The sequence below is a fragment of the Aethalodelphis obliquidens genome, unplaced genomic scaffold (assembly GCF_003676395.1).
Source record: "Aethalodelphis obliquidens isolate GAN/ISIS:26980383/991018 unplaced genomic scaffold, ASM367639v1 scaffold9, whole genome shotgun sequence".
NCBI lineage: Eukaryota > Metazoa > Chordata > Mammalia > Artiodactyla > Delphinidae > Aethalodelphis > Aethalodelphis obliquidens.
In genome coordinates, this window is record NW_020837953.1 from 43207497 (window position 1) to 43227999 (window position 20503).

Below are 20503 nucleotides of genomic sequence, written 5' to 3' on the forward strand. Positions count from 1 at the left end.
CAGCTGGGTCTATTACATGCAGTGTGAGAGGGTTAAACAGGACAGCCTCAACTCTTTATAAACTTTTGCCCTGTGGATATGTACTCATTGGCGGCAGTACAAGACTCGAGCTGTATTACACGCCTTAACGATATGGTTCAACTGTCGGTCAGGCTTGGGCCTGGCCCTGGGCCAGACCGCAATCAATGGGACACAGAACCTCCCCCTTCAGATCATCACGAAGGCTCATATTATCTCCTTTTCGTCGTGCTGGTTAAATTTATGGAGCAGAACCCTGAAGCCGCATTCCTCGGCCTGGGCCGGCCCACGCGGCCCTGCCTCCCTTTGTTCGGTACTGTAAGCCAGCCGTGCTTCGGAGGACTGTGGGGTTGTTAGTTCAGGCACTGACTGTTTGCTCATGACTGAAATGAAAAGAGTTCAGTGGAAGGGCAAAAGGACAGCCCGAGTGTAAAACCCCATCCCAGCAGGCCCTGGGCCCACGTAGAGGCCCCGAGCTGCTCCTGAATGGGCTTCGTTCTCACAAAAGCAGAATCTTCGGTCTGATCTCTGATAAGCCTTCTCTGAAGCAGCAGCCAAACCCTCCTGCGGCGCCCCTCCCGGGAAACCCTGGACTCTGGGGTACCACAGGAGGCGCGCTGGCCCCTAGTACAGCCCAGACATCAAAAGGAGCCACAGTTCTACAGCGTCTTCCGGTCTTGCCAGGTCCCACAGCGGATGGCAATGTAAACACTGACTAGTAGCTGGTCTTACTTTTAACATTAAGACAGGAAAAAGTAAACGTATTTTTCAGGCCTTGGCTACAAGGGCAGGATACGTGCGCACTGTCCGTGAATGCGCGTGCGTGCGCCTGCGCATGTGCCGTGGAGGGGCCGTGTCCACCGGGGACTGGGTCTCCTGGAATCAAAAAGGAGAAGGTCCCACGCGTTAGACCTGCAGAGTCTGCCCATTTGCTCTCATCCATGATCTTCAGCATCTCTGACTAGTGTACAAGGGTTAAACAAGCAGCCAGATAGATGGGACTTCACTTTAGTTTTGAGTGTAACCGGACAGGAGAGCAATCCTGGAGCAGCTCGTAAGGCAGCTCCTTCCAGGGGATGCCATCTGATGGCTGGAAGGTAAGTCATCCCAGAGCTGAATCCAGGCTCTCCGAGGGATGAGCTGTGAGGCCATGGTGCATCGTGTACGTCTCTTGTGCCTCAGCCAGTCCACCCAAAAAACGAGGCTATTGGGCTGACCTATGGGAGTCTGGGATGGTCACTAGAACTCTTCTAGCCAAGGTCCAAGCATAACAGAGAGAGGAGGAGTAAGAGGCACAGAGAGAACAAACCCCAAACCCAACCCAAACCAAACCAAAGGCATGATGAGAGAGGGTCAGGTAGGAAAGCCTTTGAGGGGACTTTGTACTTTCCTGTCAGTTTTGTCTTTTCAGCCACTGTCAGGCAACCCTACTCTAGGGCCCAAGCTTGTTTAAAAATAAACCCAGGAATCCCATACCAGCTATGACAGGCACTAAGGCATTTTCCAGTTCTGTGTAGAGGCAGACTTCTTTGATAGACTCTCTTGAAGTCAGTGGCCTATTTCGTATCAGACCCTGAATCGACCTGAAGGTGGAAGTCGTGCTTCCTGATTCAAGGTAACCATGTGTTTCTGAACGGAAACTGCATTCGTGCATTTTCCTCACAATGCTTCCTTATCCACTGTGTTGATGTTTAGAGATGCGCTCGTGAATTTGTCATTCCAAAGCCTCCAGCACCTTTTTTTGCGTAGGTAGGAGGTGCCGTGGAATGAATGGGTCACAGAAAATTGTCTCTTGCTATTGAGAATCACTATTTGTACTGGTTTGTTAAAAATATAGGTCATAGAGAACCACTAAAGTCAGGAAAGAAGAGGCAAGAAAAAGCTAGGTGGGTTAATTTAGGAAATCCTCAAGAAAAACGTGTCATCCATTTAATGTCTCTAGCTTTTCATATGCAAGTGTAGGGTTCAATTAAGTCTTTCGTCATAATAATGCCTCACATCTCCCAGGACAACTGACAAAGCACTTGCACACACATTATCACAGGCTACACAAATACTCATAAATGAATCCAGTCTCCATCACGTGTCAGTGCACGACAGAAGGGCTCCTGAGGCTTTAGTTTTAGCCCAGATACATCAGTATTCTCTGATACACTAAAATTTGGAAAACTGGACCCATGCCTGAGAATGAGACTCAGTTATGAACCAGGACAGACTTTGAGAACTTATGAGCAGTGACCTGGTTCCCCCTACTTCCTGTTGGACTTTCTCCATCTTGGGGTCACTTTTATGACCAGATTCCAGGGACAGACAAATCATAAGTAAACAACAAGGCCAGACTCTGAAAATGCAGGAGCACAAGTTGCTTACAAAAAGGATGCAGCAGCAACAGCCAAGACACGTGCCCAGAGCTGCCATCAGTGGACTCCCAGCTCCACACACTTCCCTCCTCTGTGTTTTCTGGACTCTTTATTCTAGCATTATGGACAGGGCTAAGGAGGACTAACTTGATACTAGTTTGGGAACTAAAAAGGAAATATGTTTTGAGATTTGCTGTTTCACACCATACACATCCACTCTTGGTGCAAAATGGCTTCTGTCAAGGGTTTTCGTGTATTTTTTTTTTAAACACTGATTTCTTGGCCATCAGCTAAAAGAAACTGTGAACATTCAAGTAGCTCTGTGATGACTGAGCGTGTGGGAAGTGGTCCGTTTATAAGGGGTTCTATGTAGGCCATCCTCACATACTCCCCCGTGTGACCTAGCCTGTCACTCTAGGGGCACTTTAGTTTCCCCGAGGGGAAGTCAGAGGGAGGGCTGAAGCAGTGACAGCGCAGACTTGGCCACAGAGTCCACACCGCAGGGGATGAGATGTAACAGACCTGAACGGTGCTAAGCCCGCTGGGCTAAGGCTGGGCCCAGGGCTGCTCAGGGATAGTTTAGGTACACACTGCCTCACGTTCACCTACTGCCTTTTTATTTTTAGAAAACGATATCAAGCGCTCATATGTCCTGCCTGGCCTTTCTTCGTCCCAGTGCCCAGCTTCCTCCTGGTAGCGGCGCCAGCCTAAGGGAGCCGCCTCTGTGCCGTTCCTCCAGGGAGTCACCCCTCAGCCACGCAGACACGACCAGGGCAAGGTTGACCCTCACTCCCTTTGAAATGGGAAGACTGACCTGAGGAGGGGATGAAAAGCTGTTTGCAAGAGGCCACAAAGCAAAGTAGCGTCAGGGCTGGAATCAGGGTTCTGGTCTCACACTTCACAATCCTGTTCTCTTGCCAAGAGGCCACGCTCTCCAGTACCCAAAGGGAACATCCAGATAGGTTATTTTGATCACAGAGACTCGAATCAAGGAGGAACTGATCCTACACTGACATTATTAAAAGAATGTGAGCTGCTATCCCTTCAACACAATAAATCAGAATGATGTTCCGGGCCACTCTGTCAGCTCCACCATTGCATTTTGGGAATAAGAATTAAAATCTCACGAATCCTATCCCCAAACTTAAAAAACAAAACAAAACAAAAAAAACCCTGTTGTATATTAGACTTCAGTAAAAGTGTCTTAAAAATCTGTCACTAGAGTACTTGTATTTAGCACATGGTCGACATAAGTCTAAGTCCCAAATGCGCTGTCCAGCCGTGGCACTGCCTATTCCCCCATGAGCCACCTCCTTGCCCAGTGACACTCAGAATTTCCTAAAGGAGCTAAATTTCTGGAAATAGGACAAATGGGAAAATGAGTTTTGAAATGAATTATGAAATGAGCGTTTATAATCTAGAGAAAGCTCATTTTCAAAGGCTCCTTATAATATCCAAAGTTGTCTCCTATTTTCATTATGCAGAAACCATGAACAAACGGGTGCGTGGTGAAAGCAGTGTTTTAAAGAGCCCATCACGTCTAGCCAGAGATGAAAGAGTCTTTCCCTTTCAACTCTAGTTCTGAACCCAAGAACACTTTTATTTTTTTGAACAGACATAGGGGACCCCAACCTACACGATAACACTGTTGTGAGACCGTCCTGGTAGGAGTCAGACAGATAAACCCTCCACAGTTCCAAAAGCCCCACTGAAGGGGGATCTGATTCTACAATTCAAAACCCTTCAACAATACTAAACAGTGGACTGTCATGCGTCTGGAAAATATAACCGTTTTTGAAGAATGCTTTCCAAACCACGTAATGCTTTTAGAGCTGTTTATCAGAAGAGCTGGGTGAGCAACAGTGGCCTGAAACAGCGTCAGCTGTCACAGGGTCGCATGCCCCATCCGAATTTCCGTAAGCACTCTATCATTCTCGGCTGTCCTACCCTTGGCAGACAACAGATGCCAATGTTTGGAGACATTCGCTACATAACTTTTACCCGACAAACCTGGCTCCAGGACAGATTTCCATGTCATGTGGGGCTTTTGGCTGAACTCTGCTCGAACCCAGAGGCATATCATTTACAGCAGACACTAACAATAGTTTGGGATCACCTGCTCTTCACAAGCGGGTTCAGAGCAAGTTCGTGGCCTCTGCACACCTTTTCCAGTGGGGTTCTCATACACGAAGTCTGAGAGCCCAGGTGAGTTCCTCCACCCAGAATTCTAACCATGTAACAAGCATAGGTTTGTAGGCCTGAATTTAACCATTCTGTGTGAAGAAAGAGAATGGGAAAGACAAAAACCCAGCAAGGCATATGAATTTCTCATCTTAGCACTATAGCAAGTGGTTGGCAAGTTCTCAGGGACAGGCTATAAGCAAGAGGTAAAGATATAATCCCTGTTTTACTTACGCTCAATCCCATGTTCAGAGAGAATACTGACACAGATGCCATTTCTGGAGCCCTAATTACACGCCACACGTCAGGCTAAGTGCTTTATATACATTATGTCACCTACTCCACACAACCACCCACTGAGGCAGGCATTATTATTCCTATTCCACTTGAGTCAAAGGAATCTCACCTTGGAGATATTAAGGGGGAAAAACTTGCTCTGGGCCACAGCTAAGAAATAGCAGTGAGATGACTCACACCCAGGGCTGCCCTCTGACCTCATGTTACAGACGTGGGAACCAAGCAGCGCTCTGGGAGCCCCTTCCTGATCCTCGCAAATGCTGCGTTTCTTTTCCCACTGGCTACCACAGCGCTCTTTCCCACTTCTCCAGAACTGGGGAAGACCTGTGACTTTATGTTCTTTCCACGTCTCTTTCTGAAACAAGCGCTTCTCTTTGAAGAAAGACCTCTTGCCCTTGGCGTGTCAAGATAAGAAAGCTTTCAGCAACTTTCCCTTGGAAACTACAGAACACCCATCAGCACCCAGGATCTAAGTACAGTTGCTCACCAGCTGCCGGCCCCTCTGAATAGCTTTTATGGTTCAGCGAGGGGTGGGGACAGGGCCATGTCACTACTGTGGGGTGTGCTATTTCTTTCATGTTCCCGGGATCTGACAAGAGCCTTCCACAACCTGTTTCTTTACAACACACGGAATGAGAGATTAAAGACCAATACCAGACGTAAATCCGGGGTTGGGACTAGCAACGACCTCTCACCAGATGCGTTCTAAATCTTCCTGGGAAAGAAGGGCCGCTGACCGCCTAAGCAGATGCTGTTCAAAAGTTGTCATGGGTGATTAAATGAGATAATACATGTAAAGTACATAGGACATAGTAAACATTCACAGTAAAGGTTTAAAATTGTTAGCAATATTATTATTTATTAATACCACCAAACTCCAAAGAATGTTTTAGCAGAAACAATGTATATGGATTTCAGTAAAACCACATTAATTCTGAGCTACTAGTTGGATGTGGAGGAGAAACGACATCGAGAAAAGATGAATGAATTAATGAAAAATCTAAATTATAGAACTACTGATTAAATATGACACGTTGAGTCCAGAGACCCCTCTAAAGCGAAAGCAAAGGGATACAGGTGGCGCGGATCCAAAAGGATAAAGAGAAGGTGTCAACAATGTTTTAGAAGCTGAAGAGCAGATGGACAAGTGGTGCTGAGATGTAAGCCTGAGGGAGTAGCAGCCACAAAGCAGTGAGCTAATTAGTAGGTTAACTGCTAAATTTCAGAAAGACGGAGGCACCGAAGAGCTCTGAGGGCCTGGGGCATCAGGGAGGAACAGGGAGGCCTGTCTGTGAGGTGGTGAAAACAGGAAGACTGGGTGGAAGTCTGTATAAGAAGCGGTGAGACCTGTAGGGCCCTCTCCCACCTGCAGCCCAGCCTGCTCCTCCTCCGCAGAAGACGAACATCTACAGGTCCCCCCCACCTGATCCTTCATGGCAAGGCCCCGGGCCCCACACAGGGAGCCCCTCAATCTGCTGACTGGTGCCTCATCTTAAAATAGGAGAACAGCTAGTCAAGAATCACCAAACATCTGAGAACTGTCTCTATTCGTGAAAAAAGAAGACCAAAACGAACAAATAGGAGAGGACTTCCCTGGTGGCGCAGTGGTTAAGAATCCGCCTGCCAATGCAGGGGACACGGGTTCGAGCCCTGGTCCGGGAAGATCCCACATGCCGCAGAGCAACTAAGCCCGGGCGCCACAACTACTGAGCCTGCGCTCTAGGGCCCGCGAGCCACAACTACTGAGCCTGCAAGCCACGAGCCACAACTACTGAGCCTGCGTGCCACAACTACTGAGCCCGCGCCCCGCAACAAGAGAAACGCAATGAGAAGCCCACGCACCGCAACAAACAGTAGCCCCCGTGCGGCCATGAAGACCCAACAGAGCCAAAAATAAACAAACAAACAAACAGGAGAAGGAAACTCAGGAGAGAACGAGGGTGCTAGCTCTACAGAGGAGCTAGAGAGCGGGCCGTCCGGATAGGAGCAGGGGGCAGCTAGGGGAAGGCACTCTAAGGAAAAAAACGTAACTGATAAATTAATTACTAAATACATTTTAAAGCATATACAGGAGAGTATATAGATGTATTAGTAATAGGAAGATACAAAAAATCTTTTAAAAAGGAGTTACTAACCTCAGAGTAAAAAAAGCTGAACCCAGACAAGAGTTTGAGGATAAATTGGGAATGTGCGTATATAAAACTAAGCAAACAATGATACAAGTGGTTACTGACTCCAGGGGGAAAAAACAAACTACAAAGTCAAACCAAAGGGAAACAGAATCCTAGTAACCTACATGGCTGCATCGGGAATATTATTTACATAGCCGTAATAATGTAAAAATGGAATTACTGACTTACCCGGAAATGATGGTATAACTACAGTATACTGAAAAGTGGGGCGTAAGGGGGGCGGGGGACATGTGTGGACAGCAGTAGGAAGTCAAATGACATCAAGAAACGGCACTACGGTCACTTTTTTTCTTTTAGAAACACGGAGGAAAATGCCTCCAATTGAAGAAACAGCCAGAAGTGCGGGAGGTGGCTGCCTGCAGGGGAGCGGGGAAGAGGTGGGGTGGGGCAGTTGACTGCTGGGTTTTGAGTTCACACACGTAGGAGTCTTGGACTTCTGAAAGTGCGGGCATGCAGGGACTGTGAGAAAATAAACTTCAATTTGAAAAGACAAAAAGATAATGAGTTATAATGAGATCATTAAGGTCAACATGATAAGATTTTTTAAAAAGCACTGTTCTTACTAACTGTAGGCACTAAAGAATATTCAGTAAATAGGTATAAGGTGGAAAGAATAACTGAAGAATCAAGAGATAATTATCCAACTGTAAGCAATCAGTAAAACGATAATGATTTGTTTTGAAAGGGCTGTGACAGACCTAATGATGTGGAAAAAGTGCCTGTAACTACCAAGTAGACACCAACACACACCACCCCATATACACCACTGACATACAAATGCAGTTTTGGCGTTTTTAAGAACAAACAGCAAGTCAAATCACCAATAAAGGGGTACTTCAAGAAAGCCACAGGCAACTTGCTTCAACGGACGTGTAAGAATAATGCAAGAATATTAATCCACAAACAGCTTGATGATTTCTCAAGAATCTGGAAGATTCCTCACAGCAGTCTGTACTCCAGGATTTAACTATTCTTGGTACTTAATACCTATTATATGCCTGGAATACAGTAGGAGGTCAATGCTTCACCACTTGATGAATTTCTACTGTCAATTCGCCTACACGTGAAACCAGAGAGCTCACTAAGCAATCAGGTCTGAATATCACAAGCTCATTAACTGAATTAATGGGGCCCCTATTAGTTCAAACAAAAACATAAAAACTCTCTGAGGTTCGCATCTTTTCACTAGGGATATGAAGGCACTCACACATGGTAATCTGGCCTCCTGATGCCCCGGCAGGTGGGCAGGTGCCAGCCTCGCTACCCTAACCGTGCTGCTGGAGTAGCTCGGTAAAGTCTAGGGGAACGAAGAGCCCTGTCCTCCGTTCATCCTGGAAGTATTCAGTGAGGTTACACTGGATTCAACCGGTCCCAAGCCACCAGGGTGAGCCAGGATTCCTGTGGCCCATCCTCCTCATAATGAGAGGTGAAGTTCTGCTCTGACTCTCCTTTGAAGTTTTCAGCAGTCCCTGGGTTTATGATACAGCTTGGGTCACCCCTGCCATTATCTATGTTTGAAGTATGTTTGGGGAAAATCTACTAGGAGCTGTCTCTGGTGTTAACACAGAAGAACTGCCCCATAAAAACTGCTTTCCACGAGGAGTTCAAAGGAGCTTATCCAAATATTGTAGGTTTATCCTGCTCACCAACTTTGCTAGGGTAGAAAACTGAGGTTTTGCCAAGTAAAGTCTGACAGAGATATGCCTTCTCGATTTCCTGAACAAGCTCAGGGCACTGCTAACACAACCGAGTGGCCTTCTGACAAGATGGACCTTGCACTTTGAAGTCATCTGCTGTGCACTTACCATGCTGCTGAAGTTAAAATTTATTGGGATAGTAGGTTAAGGTGAAGGACTAAATTAGGTAAATTATTGTGAGAGGTCTTTCTGATATGTGATAAAACCTTTCCAACTGTTACTTCAAGAAACCCAGTAAAAGTCAGGAGCAAACCAGGAGGGCTGACAATTGTTGGCAGGAAGCCAAAGTGAAGCATCCCATTACAGCGGCTCCTACAGTTCGATCCATATTAATCCACCACTGCCGATATGTGCTATTTGTCAGCAGGACGACGGATCATCACCATATTTTCAAATAGAACAACTTGTCAAGGAAATTAACCAGGCAGAGAGGTATATTAACCGGTGGTATATTAACTGGTGGCATATTCATGGAGTCACAGAAGGGTGCAAAGAATGGCAGTGTTTTACATTTCTGCAAATCTCTTTAAGTCTTACTTAATCGAAAACAGCTGCATTCTCTCATCTGCTTCTACAGCCAACCTGTTGTAATATCACACATTGTATGTAGTTCCTGGAAAACTCTGCCGTACATTCATTAGAGAATATTAGGATAAAAATAGTTGTTTATCCATCTATGTATCGACATATGAATGAATGTATAAATATAGAAAGATAGGTTTGACCTTATAGATCCCTGGAAGGTTTGGGGGTTCCCCAGGGGTCCTTAGACCATATTTTGAGAACCTTTGTCCTAAAAGGTCCCATATGTATAAATTTTGTGCTAATTGGAAATCAGTTTCCTCTACGTATTAAAGTAAATCCACTAAGGATATAGGTTAGTAAAGTAACACTGTTAACCTGATTTGAGTTACATAAGCCCAATATAATAAAACTTTCTTTTAGGGTATACTGTGATTAAAATGTTTTACTAGTTCAATCTCATTCCCCCCCCCCCACCCCAGCATTTGACAAATTAGTGAGAAACTTAGCAAAGGTCTGTCTCTGAGAGGCAGTCTGGCAAAAGAGTGCTAGATAAAGGTATCGGGGCAAGGAAACTCACGGTTAATAACACCCAAACCTACCTCTTCTTCCACCAAAGATTACAAGCCTTCACGTGTAAAACAATACTACAGTCTTCAATTCTCTGCTAGCCCATATGTCCTCTATCTATCTCAGAATTCTCTTACTGGCTAAAGCTCTCTGGGAGCAGGGGATATGAACTCAAACCTGAATCCTTTCTTTAAGGGAGATTCCAATTTCATCCTGGGCAAAGAGGGATGATTCTGTAAGGGAAAACCATGAAAGACATAGGACTGCCATCAAAATCTAAAAATAAGTAAACCTAATGCCTTTCGAGAGGAATTCCACCAACAGTTAAATGGCTTTTCATTCTTCTCTAATACAGGGAATATAAATTTTTCTCAGGAAGAAATACACTTCTGTTTCTCTTGAAGTTCAAAGCAAAAATCTCAAATGCATATCTTGTGTATGTAAGATTGGGTGTCATTCCAGAGTTTTAAAAATCAAGTCACTGAACAAGGACTACATGTGCAAGGGCTAGACCGACTATTTAATTTTTAAATGGAAGAAATCCAAATCAGAAAGCAATCACACTTTCCATTCTATTTTCTTTGAGCAAAGACCTGCTAGTTGAGATAGCAGGACTGTACATCAAAGATGTACATGCCTGAATTCAATTTATTTTTACTTTTGGAAGCAGGATAGTGCCGTTTCCATGAAGTCAGTCATCTCTGCAAGCCAAAAATGGCAAAAAATAGATGCTCTCCTTTCTAGAAACGATAATAATGTACCATGACCAAAAAAGTGGTTTTTTTCCCTAACAGATAATCTTGCATAAAAATGAGTCATGGGATTTCAGAAATGGAAAGGCTTTTCTCAAATATGTGTGTGCAGGAACACACACACTTTTTTTTTTTCCATCAACAGATTTGAGCTTTCCATAAGTTATAATGAGAATGGCATCGTCTGGAGCCTTTGAGTGAAAGGGGAATACAGTATTTAGAGTTCAGCAAGAGGGAAGAAGTCTGTCTTAGAAAATAAGATTTCTCTGCTTGTGTTCCTGTGAGAGAAATTTTAACTTATAAGGCATGAAGGACTGTTAAGATGTTTCTTAAAAATGTCTTATCCTGTAACTTCATCAGCTTAATTTCAGACCCGAGTGAGACATCGTATGTCATTAGCACAGCTCTGAATGTTGTTTCTTCTTCTGGGTTTGCTCAGGAGGAGTGAGAGAAGGATCCATCTACCTTCAAGCATTCTTGGGAAAGGGCTGGTGTGGCAAGATCCGGAAGTGAGAACACAGGGCTCTCACCTCACACCCAAGGGTGAGAAGAAGACAGACAAAGGGGCTGTCCCTAGAGCCACGGGGCCACTTTTGGATAACGGGAGAGATATGAACAGTCCCTTCCCTTCAGCCGGACGCAACAGTACTTTTTGAGTTTCACTGAAATCGAGTTCCTTCCCATGATAAAACTGACATGTCAACATGGCCCCAGCAGATGGTTACCAAGCCAGCAGACAGATATGCCCGAAGATGAGAAACAGAGCCTACAGGGTCAAACCTCTTGCTTTTCACCCAGACCAGTAACCACGGCTTTGTATCGATGCCATGAGGGTCTACAGAATCTTCTGGAACGGGTATCTTGTACTTCTTAGACGAGCAGGAGGCAGGAGCTACAGGATGACACGGTGTATCTTTCTGAATGGCTAATTTTACTGGGTAGCAATTAAAAACATTACGCTATTAAAACAAACATGGGGTAAACTGTAAAGTTCATTTACAGGTTTAAGATGAAACAGAAACTTTCCAGGAAATGGTGGACTGGCTCTGCCTCCAGATCCATGGGGCACCGGTCCACCGTGCTCTGCCTCAGAAGGAAACACTGGTGGAAAAAACCGAGAGCTCTGGTATATACCCTAACAAACATTTAAATTCTTATTTGATTTTTACCTTTGGAAGTTCCCTAAAGGCTTAATTCAAGCCAATTCTGCTTGATGTGTTATGTATGATACCAAGAAGGGCAAAGAGCTGCTCTCAGAGCAGTGTTGCCAGACTAGAATGGAAGAGCAGGAGAAGCCTTCCCTAAACGCCCTTTGCTGATTTTCTTCTCACCTGTCCAACCTGACAGCATTCAGGCTCTGATGACCTTTTATCCCGGAGAGTCATGGGTAAGATGCAAACACTAACAAAAAGGGTTTTTCCTGAAAAAAATCCATTTCAATTTCACATCTAAGAGGCCATTAGTGGAAAGTCTCTAACAGATTTTGGATGGTGTCTTGGGAGTATGTGCACTGAAGAAGTCAAATATGCCCACCGTAAATCTTTTCTGTGAAACCAACCAAATGGTTACTCAAAAGCTCTCAGAGCAACTGGAATTTACATCTACGTGCACAATACAAGGGTCCCGGGATTCCAGAACATTATCAGAGTCCTGATGCTATGTTCTTAAACAATGATCTATCATTATCCCTCAGGTTCCCCCTTCCTCCTTATCTAACTTAAATAATGAGATAAGCCCCAACACTCCTGAGCTTTGCTAAATTAGTTTAAATATTTCAAGTTCTGCCAGCTCCCTCTTCTCCCCCCTGTTCTGGGTCTTGACGAAAAAGGTGAAGAAATATTTTGGAGGAAACCCCAGGGGCCCAGCTTCATAAATCTTCATCTGCTACTTTCTTGAAACGTCATGCGACCCCAAGTGTACGACATATGGTACTCAGAGAAATAAACAAGCAAATAAATAGCTCAGGGTCAGACCCTTCTTTCTTTTCCATGGTGTTTTTGCTGCTCCTGGGTCTCTGAGGCTTTCTACCCAAGTATCTTTTTAAACGCTACCAGCAAATACCACCACACACGCAGAGAACTGGACGTGCAGCCCAGCGGGCGCCCTGCTTTGGCCCGGTCTCCTGAAGGGTGGTGGGCTTGTCTACATGACTTCAGTGGCACCACAAGTGTGGCTGCATCGGTGCCATTTTCATAAACTTTACTTGGGAACAGACAAATGTGGCTCAACACACAGAGACGAGAAGATGCAACCTGAGCCAGCAGAACGTTGCCTTGGAAAAGGCTTCTTCCTTCAGTTCCAAACCACACATACTTGTACGGTTAACAAATGCAGCAGGGGATACGGGTCCACAGCATTCATGTTGAGGCCAAAGGCTCTGCTGTCCTCCACCCTCTCCTCTCCCCCACCCCCACCTGCCTTCCCAAGAACTGTTAGATTGCATGGAAATTTCAGGGAAAAGTTAGGTGGCTGTCTTCTTGGAATGCCTGCACACTCCAACAAGGAGAGGAACTTGGAAGTATTTTAATCTAAAAGAACTCAAGTGTGGGGGGGGGTTCCCTATAAATAAAATCATGTTCAAATAAACACAAAAAGGAGCCAATATTTCCTGTAAGGCCACTTTTCAGACGGATTACTGGAAGGAATAGCCTTCCACAGTTTTATGGCTTACTTTGCTATCATCTGCTTAAAATTTGGGTCAGTTAAAACATAGATGCTAAGATCTAAGCCCTCACTTGGATGAAATATTACAAAGGAAGCAGAAAGTCTCATTCCAAGAGCGGACTCAGAGGCAGAGCCCTTGGACTCCTGGGTTCTATTGCTGGCTCAGTCCCTGGACTCAGGTCAGCCCTCGGTCAGAATCTCACTTCTAATCCCTTCAAATCATTAGTTAGTCCCTGTTGTCTAAACAGTGGGGAAAAACCCTGAGTAACACCCCTGGATCCTGTTCAATCAACAGGGATGGTTGGAGACAGTTATAACTCACTTCCAAGAAATCAGGGTGATTTATCCCTTGGTAGAGCTAGTACGTTCCTAAGAGATCACAGTGTCATCAGAACAAACCCTTAAGGCACTGCAACATTTCTCCACCTGCAAAAATCTCTCTGCTCCTTTAATGTGACTTCAAAAGTAATATCACCCAGCATTTTATAGTTCTTTACAGCATCCACATTAAAATAACTCTGGTTGGGCTTCAAACCTCTGAGAGAGAGAATAAACAAACAGGTATATTTATCCCAGTTCATAGAGGAAGAAACTGAGGCTTGGAGAGGCTAGGAGGCTTGACCAAGGGCCCAAAGCTCATAGGTAAGGGGGTGGGGGCCGAGTGCTATCGTTTTCGGGGTCAAGTGCTCTTTTCTCTCTAGTGCTTGGCTCCTTGTTAATAACCCTACTTTTGGATCTAGACGAATGGACTAAGGGAAATTGGTTAAAGAGTTTCCGAAGAATCTGTAGTGCCTTTTCAGTGCAATGAAGGGTAAAGGGCCAAGCTTCTCTGAGGCCCTCAGTTCACAGGTCTAGCACGTGGTAACTGCAGCCTTGGCTCTCCCACTACTGGCTCCTCCAGGGACAGAGAGGAGAGGCAGCAGCTTAATGCCCCCCGCTTTGAGCTTCCGTGTCTGTAGGCCCACGGCTAGCTGGCTGCCCCTCACTCATCACTAGAGCTTTTGTTTCTAGGAGGAGTGAGTGACTAGAAGACAGCCGTTCTGGGCACTTGAATTAGACTGCCCAACTGCTGGTCGCTTTGAGACAAGCTGCGTAGCTTCCCTGCACCCCTTTACCTAGAAGGTGATTCTTTCTTCTCTTCACCTGGCCAAGTCATACTTCTACTTCAGGCTTCATCTCAAATATCACTTCCCTAGGAAAGTCACTTCCCTTGACCCCACTGATCCCACGTTAGCAAACCTTCTACTCCTCGCCTTCTCTAATTATACAGTCTCACAGCACTCTGTAAATCTCCTGTGTTATTTATCACAATTTTAGCAAATTATTAGTTTTATGTTTGCTGCCCCGCTTGACTGTAAGTCCTTTGAGACTAGGGACAGCCTTGCTTTCTGCTATGTTCCCAACCCTGAGTTCTTAGGCAATTTTCAATCAATATTTACTAACTGAAAAATGAATGAGTGACAGATATACACTGACTGACACTAAACAGAACCTTCTACAGCAAAGCCAGACAACTGGTAAAAATGACACCACCACCTTTCTGCAGCAACCATTTTGTGCCCTAAAAAATATGCAAAACTTCATCAAGATTTCCAAATTGACAGTGTATAAAATGCAAGTGATTTCTTTCTGGTCAACATCATTCGAGTTTACAGCACAAAATATAGTATTTCTCAATTTAACACATACATCTCAGACCCTTTTGGAAACAACTCACGTAGTCCCTTGACCACTCTCGGATTTTAAGGATGAGGATGGATCTTCTGGAATTCTTAGGGGCCTTCCGCTTTACTCGTGCTTCATTAGGTCTTACTGTCCTAACAAAATACCTGTGGCGGACTTCCTGGGCTTTGAGCAGACACGGAAAAACTAACTGGAAACACTTTTGAAGGCTCCCTCCTGCCCCTCTTCCCAACTCCATAAATGCTCCAAAATATGCTCAAGGATTATTTCAGCTCTGCGTCTGAGAAGAGAATGTAAAATTAACTAAAGTAAACCCTACAGATCCTTTTGTAAAAAAGCAGCTGCTTCCAGATGGAAGACTTTCTGGCAGAACATATTACGTGGTCCCAGTCTACAATCTTAAGTATTTCCCCTAGTGCAGTAATGTGTCATCAGTAAGGTTTCCTTGTGACAGAAAATGGATTCATTTTAACTGCGGACGGTTTCACTTCAAATCCTATTTGAGGGAGCGATAGGGTGTGGACGTGGCCCAGGCCCTAGGCGTTCTAAAAGGGGACACTGATTCACTCAGGGAATATCCATTAACCAGGCAGCAGCGAAATCCTCCTGGGCTTAAGTGGAGTCCAGCTTGGCTGGGAACCGTAACATTCATTATACCCTTTGTTGATAAGATCCCCAATTAGTCACTCTGAAAAAGGGAGGCTAAAATAGGCCACTGACACAAAGAGCGAAGTTAAAGTTGTTGGATTCTATGAGATTTGGAGCCATATGGGCTGTCACTGATTTCCTGTCTCAGCTGGTATCAAGGCAAGACAGCATCCCACAGAAGAACTGCCAACTTCCTTGGGGAGTTTCTTTATGAGGTTAGGGAACTGGCTGGCACTTTCAAGTGGAAGGAGAGCTAAGAAGGGACAGACCCATGTGGTGAACCGCAGTTGCAGGGATTCTCAAACCACCCCATGGGGTCTCGGAGCAAGACACAGCCTATGGCCTGAGAGTATTCTTAATGGGCATGTAGGGGTCTAGTTAGTTTGGTGAACAGGGAACGTGTGTAAGGATCCAATCATATTTCTGACTCCTCTAATGAAAAACTACATCACACACACACACACACACACACACACACACACATATCCAGTACATGCAGATATAGATATAGATAGATAGATACAGATATAAAAATAGATCTGGAAAAATTCATGCCAGATTTTTGTGCCTCATTTTCATGCCTCTATATTAGGCAGGTCAGAAATTTTAGTTACATGTATTCAAATTTTTAAAAATCACATCATTAAGGCAGAAAAAGTATAGGATTCAACATATCAGTATGGCTCAGGAGAGGCAGCAGACCCGGGCTGGAAACTGCACAAGCCACTCCTCCGACAACCACTGACCTGGGGCCACTAAGTGTGGCTGTGTCTCTCACCGCCTGGGCTGTTTCTGATGCAAAGTCCAGGGCGCCTGCCACTGGCTTGGTTACAGTGCCAACAAGCCCCTTCCCAAGGCCAGATATGAAACCGCTGACACCCCCTTCTGTTTTCACACCTTCCACCGTTGAGGTTATAACACTGGTCAGTCCACCAATGATACCTAGCAGAAAAGACAAGGGCTATTGTAAGCTGGCCAAGGACAAAAGCAAAAGCATTTAAAGACAAACCCCTCAATTCCATGCACCTGGCAAGGTAAACTTAGGGGCATAATGTCAATCTCTTGATAGGTCACAGGCAGGCCAACTCAAGATGGGGAGGCAGCAGACTTGCCCACTGAGTTTAGAGTCAGAGAATATACATTACACATTGGTCAGAAGTAAAGCGTGTTTCACTTTTAAAAGAATCAAAGAGGGGTTCCCTGGTGGCGCAGTGGTTTAGAGTCCGCTTGCCGATGTAGGGGACACGGGTTTGTGCCCGGGTCCGGGAAGATCCCACATGCCGCGGAGCGGCTGGGCCCGTGAGCCATGGCCGCTGAGCCTGCGCGTGCGGAGGCTGTGCTCCGCAACGGGAGAGGCCACAGCTGTGAGAGGCCCGCGTACCACACACACACAAAAAAAGAATCAAAGTAAAGCGAAGAGGTTAACAGTGACTACTTTTTAGTTTTAGAGCATGAATAGCATATGCGCAATCAGGAGAGGGTGTAGACGCAGGATTAATTGACAGACTAGCAAACAGGGCCCTTGGGGAAAGTGGGGATCCCATAAAACATAAGGTGGAGAGATGACTAAATATAAATCCTCAGTTTTCAAAGAATACTGTGTGACTGACAAACACCACCAAATGTCTGAAATGGGGTAAAGCTACTGCACACTTTGCTGAAACAGGTGTAGGCGATCAGAGTAAAGGGGGAAGCCTTGATGAAGGGCACCCCCAAAGCTGCCAAAGCCAGCAGGGACCCTCAATGCAGCCAGTTCAAAAGACCAACCTAAGTCAAAAGGACATTCCAAACATTTTGAAAGTTGACAACAGTGACCTTAAAGAGCCTCAAAAGTGGCCAGAAGTTGGCAAAGGCTGGAGAGGACACAGGCATTGCAGGGAAAAAGCATTTCCAGGATTTGTGCCAGGGACACTCACAGGGTGTTTACCCTTTGACAGTGGGGGTATGAGGACTCTCTAGACGCTTCAGCTCCAGTGAGACAAATTGGTAAAGGAAATTCCTTGGGTGAGAATGTACTAACAATTCACAACATTTCTTTTGCATCCTGGGTCCATTTGCTCCAGTGAGGCAACATGCCTTTCCCAAACTTTTGAACAAAGCTCATGACAGAGACAGAACATTACTAAACCTGGGTCAAGCAGGGCCTACAGGGAGAACGGAGCATGCCTCCCAGTTTTTAAACCAAGGAGATTCAATTGCTTCTGGTTCTTGTTATCTTTTAAGGGTTTTTTTTTTCATCCTGAAGGAAGGATCTCACTCTAGGCTACTGCTTTCATATATCCCAGGGCTTAATGGGTCCTCCTTGGATGAGGCCACTGGTTCTTGGTCTTAGAATGGCCTAACTGGCTCCTGGAGGTGTTGTCCATATTATCTGAAGGATCCTTGGTTGGAAGGGATTTTACAACCTTGAGACAATCACTCATTTTCTTGGCACACTGGTATGTCCATCTAAGAAGTGAGGACAGCCATGCTTTCTCTCTGCGTCACAAGGATGCTGGACAGATAAAGACAAGTACACATAGCAGAGCACTTTATACTCATTAAAACAACAAAAAAAACCAGTCCTCTGAATTACAGTTACTAGAAAGAATGATTAAATCTTTAAACCCAAATGACTGCCCAACAATCTACTTTTCAAGTCCATAAACAGATCAATTTCAGCCAAATTTTACTTCTAGCTGGACGTCTCCTTGGGGGCTGCTCGCCTTCCAGTTGGGCAGGCTGAGGAAAAGCAGAGGTATTTTGATCCAATCCTCACCATTAGGAAACTTGATAAACAAAAACTAAGAAAAACATGATTTTTTTATTATGTCTATTCCTTCTTTTTTCCTCCAAATGCAGACAATCAAGACTTGATTAACCTTGATATAACTTCTGATAGCTTCAGACTAGTCCTAAGAATCTGGTACCAACAGTTTAGTTTACAACCATTACTAAGCATGAGCTATACGCCAGGCATCACGTGAGGCTCTGCCCAAGTACAAACGTGACTAGAGGTGGTCTTTATGCTCTCCTGGCCCTCGCAGCCCATCAGGAAAGCAAGACACACAGAGCTAGCTACATACACAACCCAGACTGCCTCGTGCGCTCAAATCATCATCGATTCTAACTGCGGACAGTGGAGCTGGGCAAACGTCATCTGAGTTGAGACTTGTAGGTGGAGTAGGATTATGAAAGGCAAGGAAGTGAGGCACAGAAGGGGAGGGCAGAAGAAACATGAGTGATCAATGACTTGGAGGCACGTCTGCGGAGCAGGACATGGCTCTGGGTGGCTGAAATATAGTGTGGCTGGGGGAGAGTGGAGGGAAGAGCTGGCTGGGTTTACTTTCCTAGGGGCCTTCAACGCCATGCTGAGAAGTTGCTGATGCAACAAAAGGCAAATGAGTCAGACTGAAACATTAAAAATCAGAATTCAAACAAATTCAGAGACTTAACAGGCTCATGCCATCTCCTACATCTCTTGGGCACAAGGATGTATAATCCCTGTGAATGTGCATTTATACAAGACTCAAAAACGTCGGGGCCACAAACCTGGCAGCCAGTTTCACATTTTGCTTTCTCTGGAAGGAATAATCCGTAAGCAGAAGGGAAGTCTGGAAGCAGCAGTCCTATATTCTAAAAAGGAGTTCCGATCTTTATACCTTAGGACACTTCGGGGACAGAAGCCAGAGAACAGGAAGGAACTGCAATGTGCACCACATTTTGAAAATGAATGAAGAGTTCTCACAGGCTGTAACATTTCAACCCAGGGAGGACAGAACAAGAGAGCTTGGAGGGCTTTCAGGCACACCCAGATACCAAGCTAGGGTTTCCTCTTGCAATTGGATGGGCAAAAGGCACCTCCGAGGAACTGGGGCAGAAGAGCCACTCTTCTGCGGCCTGATATCACATGACTCACCGTGAGCCAGGCCGTGGATGCCAGCTACAAGGTGTTCACCACTCGTGGCTGCGTGGTATCTGATGTACTCCCGCTCCGACTGATGGCGATTGTCCATCGTCTTCCCTAAGCCATCTGACAACGTCCCCGCAAACTGGAATGAATACAAAACAGAAGGAAAAGACTTTTTACTGTTCTAATTATTTTAAATAAATACCTTCCCTTGCTCTTAGCCGCGAGTCAGTAAATACTGAATGAGAGAGAGATTAATTGCTGAATTACATATACTGTGTGTCCCGGAAGAGTGGTTTTCAAGCACTGGACACAAAACCAATTGTGGGACATTTACACAGGTGGACACAAGGCTTGCAAACAACTACTGAAAGTCCATAATGACATTTACCTTTCACAGTCCTATTGCAAACTTACTGAAAAATTAAAGGTATAACAAAATGGCCTCAGGGAGGAGAGGCGAGCTTTGGGATTCTATAACGGTAAGGACAGAGGCTCTTTGCCTTAAGAATTAGTGGATTCAAAATAGAAATGTGGCCAACTGTTGCTTCAGGATTTGGCATCCACATTTTGAGATGCCTTTTCTTTCACTTATTCAACAGTTACCAAGTGCCTAGGTGCCCAGTTCCATTTGTCAAAAGAAAAACAAAGTCTATGGAAAGGTTAACAGGTTAGGTTACCTTCCACATAAAGTGGCAGACTTGAACCCATGACTTCAAATGCAAAATCCTCCCCCACCAATCAGAGAGAGATTTTATTTATCCTGGCATACTTTAACCAGAGAAGCTGTCTCATCCATCAAAGCTGAATAAAAAGGACATAAAACTCTGTTTTGTCACAAGACAATTTGAAAAGGTTTAAAGTGACAGTTAATAAACCACAGGGTACTTACCCTCATCGTTCAGACATAAAAAGGGAAGGATATCAAATATGTAATTAACCTTCTCGAGAAGGATCTACCAAAACAAGTGGTTTAAGTGCCAATGACCCAGGACTAACCTTTTAGAAAACTCACAGGAATGTTATTTAG

The 20503-nt window shown here is 45.0% G+C and overlaps 1 protein-coding gene across 11 annotated transcripts in view; it reads right to left on the reverse strand.

Moving 5' to 3' along the window:
- Positions 1 to 20503, reverse strand: part of VPS13D (vacuolar protein sorting 13 homolog D) — a 245608-nt gene that overhangs the window by 31997 nt on the left and 193108 nt on the right. For 10 of the 11 annotated variants that reach the window (XR_003433445.1, XR_003433444.1, XM_027110129.1 and 7 more), the window contains 2 exons: positions 19483 to 19615; positions 16331 to 16526 (listed from right to left, as the gene is read on the reverse strand). Coding sequence is in view for 9 of the 11 variants with exons in the window: in XM_027110129.1 (XP_026965930.1) it covers positions 16331 to 16526; positions 19483 to 19615 (329 nt within the window). In the remaining 2 variants the exon portion in view is untranslated. Of the gene's footprint in view, positions 1 to 12995; positions 13965 to 16330; positions 16527 to 19482; positions 19616 to 20503 lie in introns of those variants that run through there. The other variant, XM_027110136.1, reaches the window with a different exon arrangement.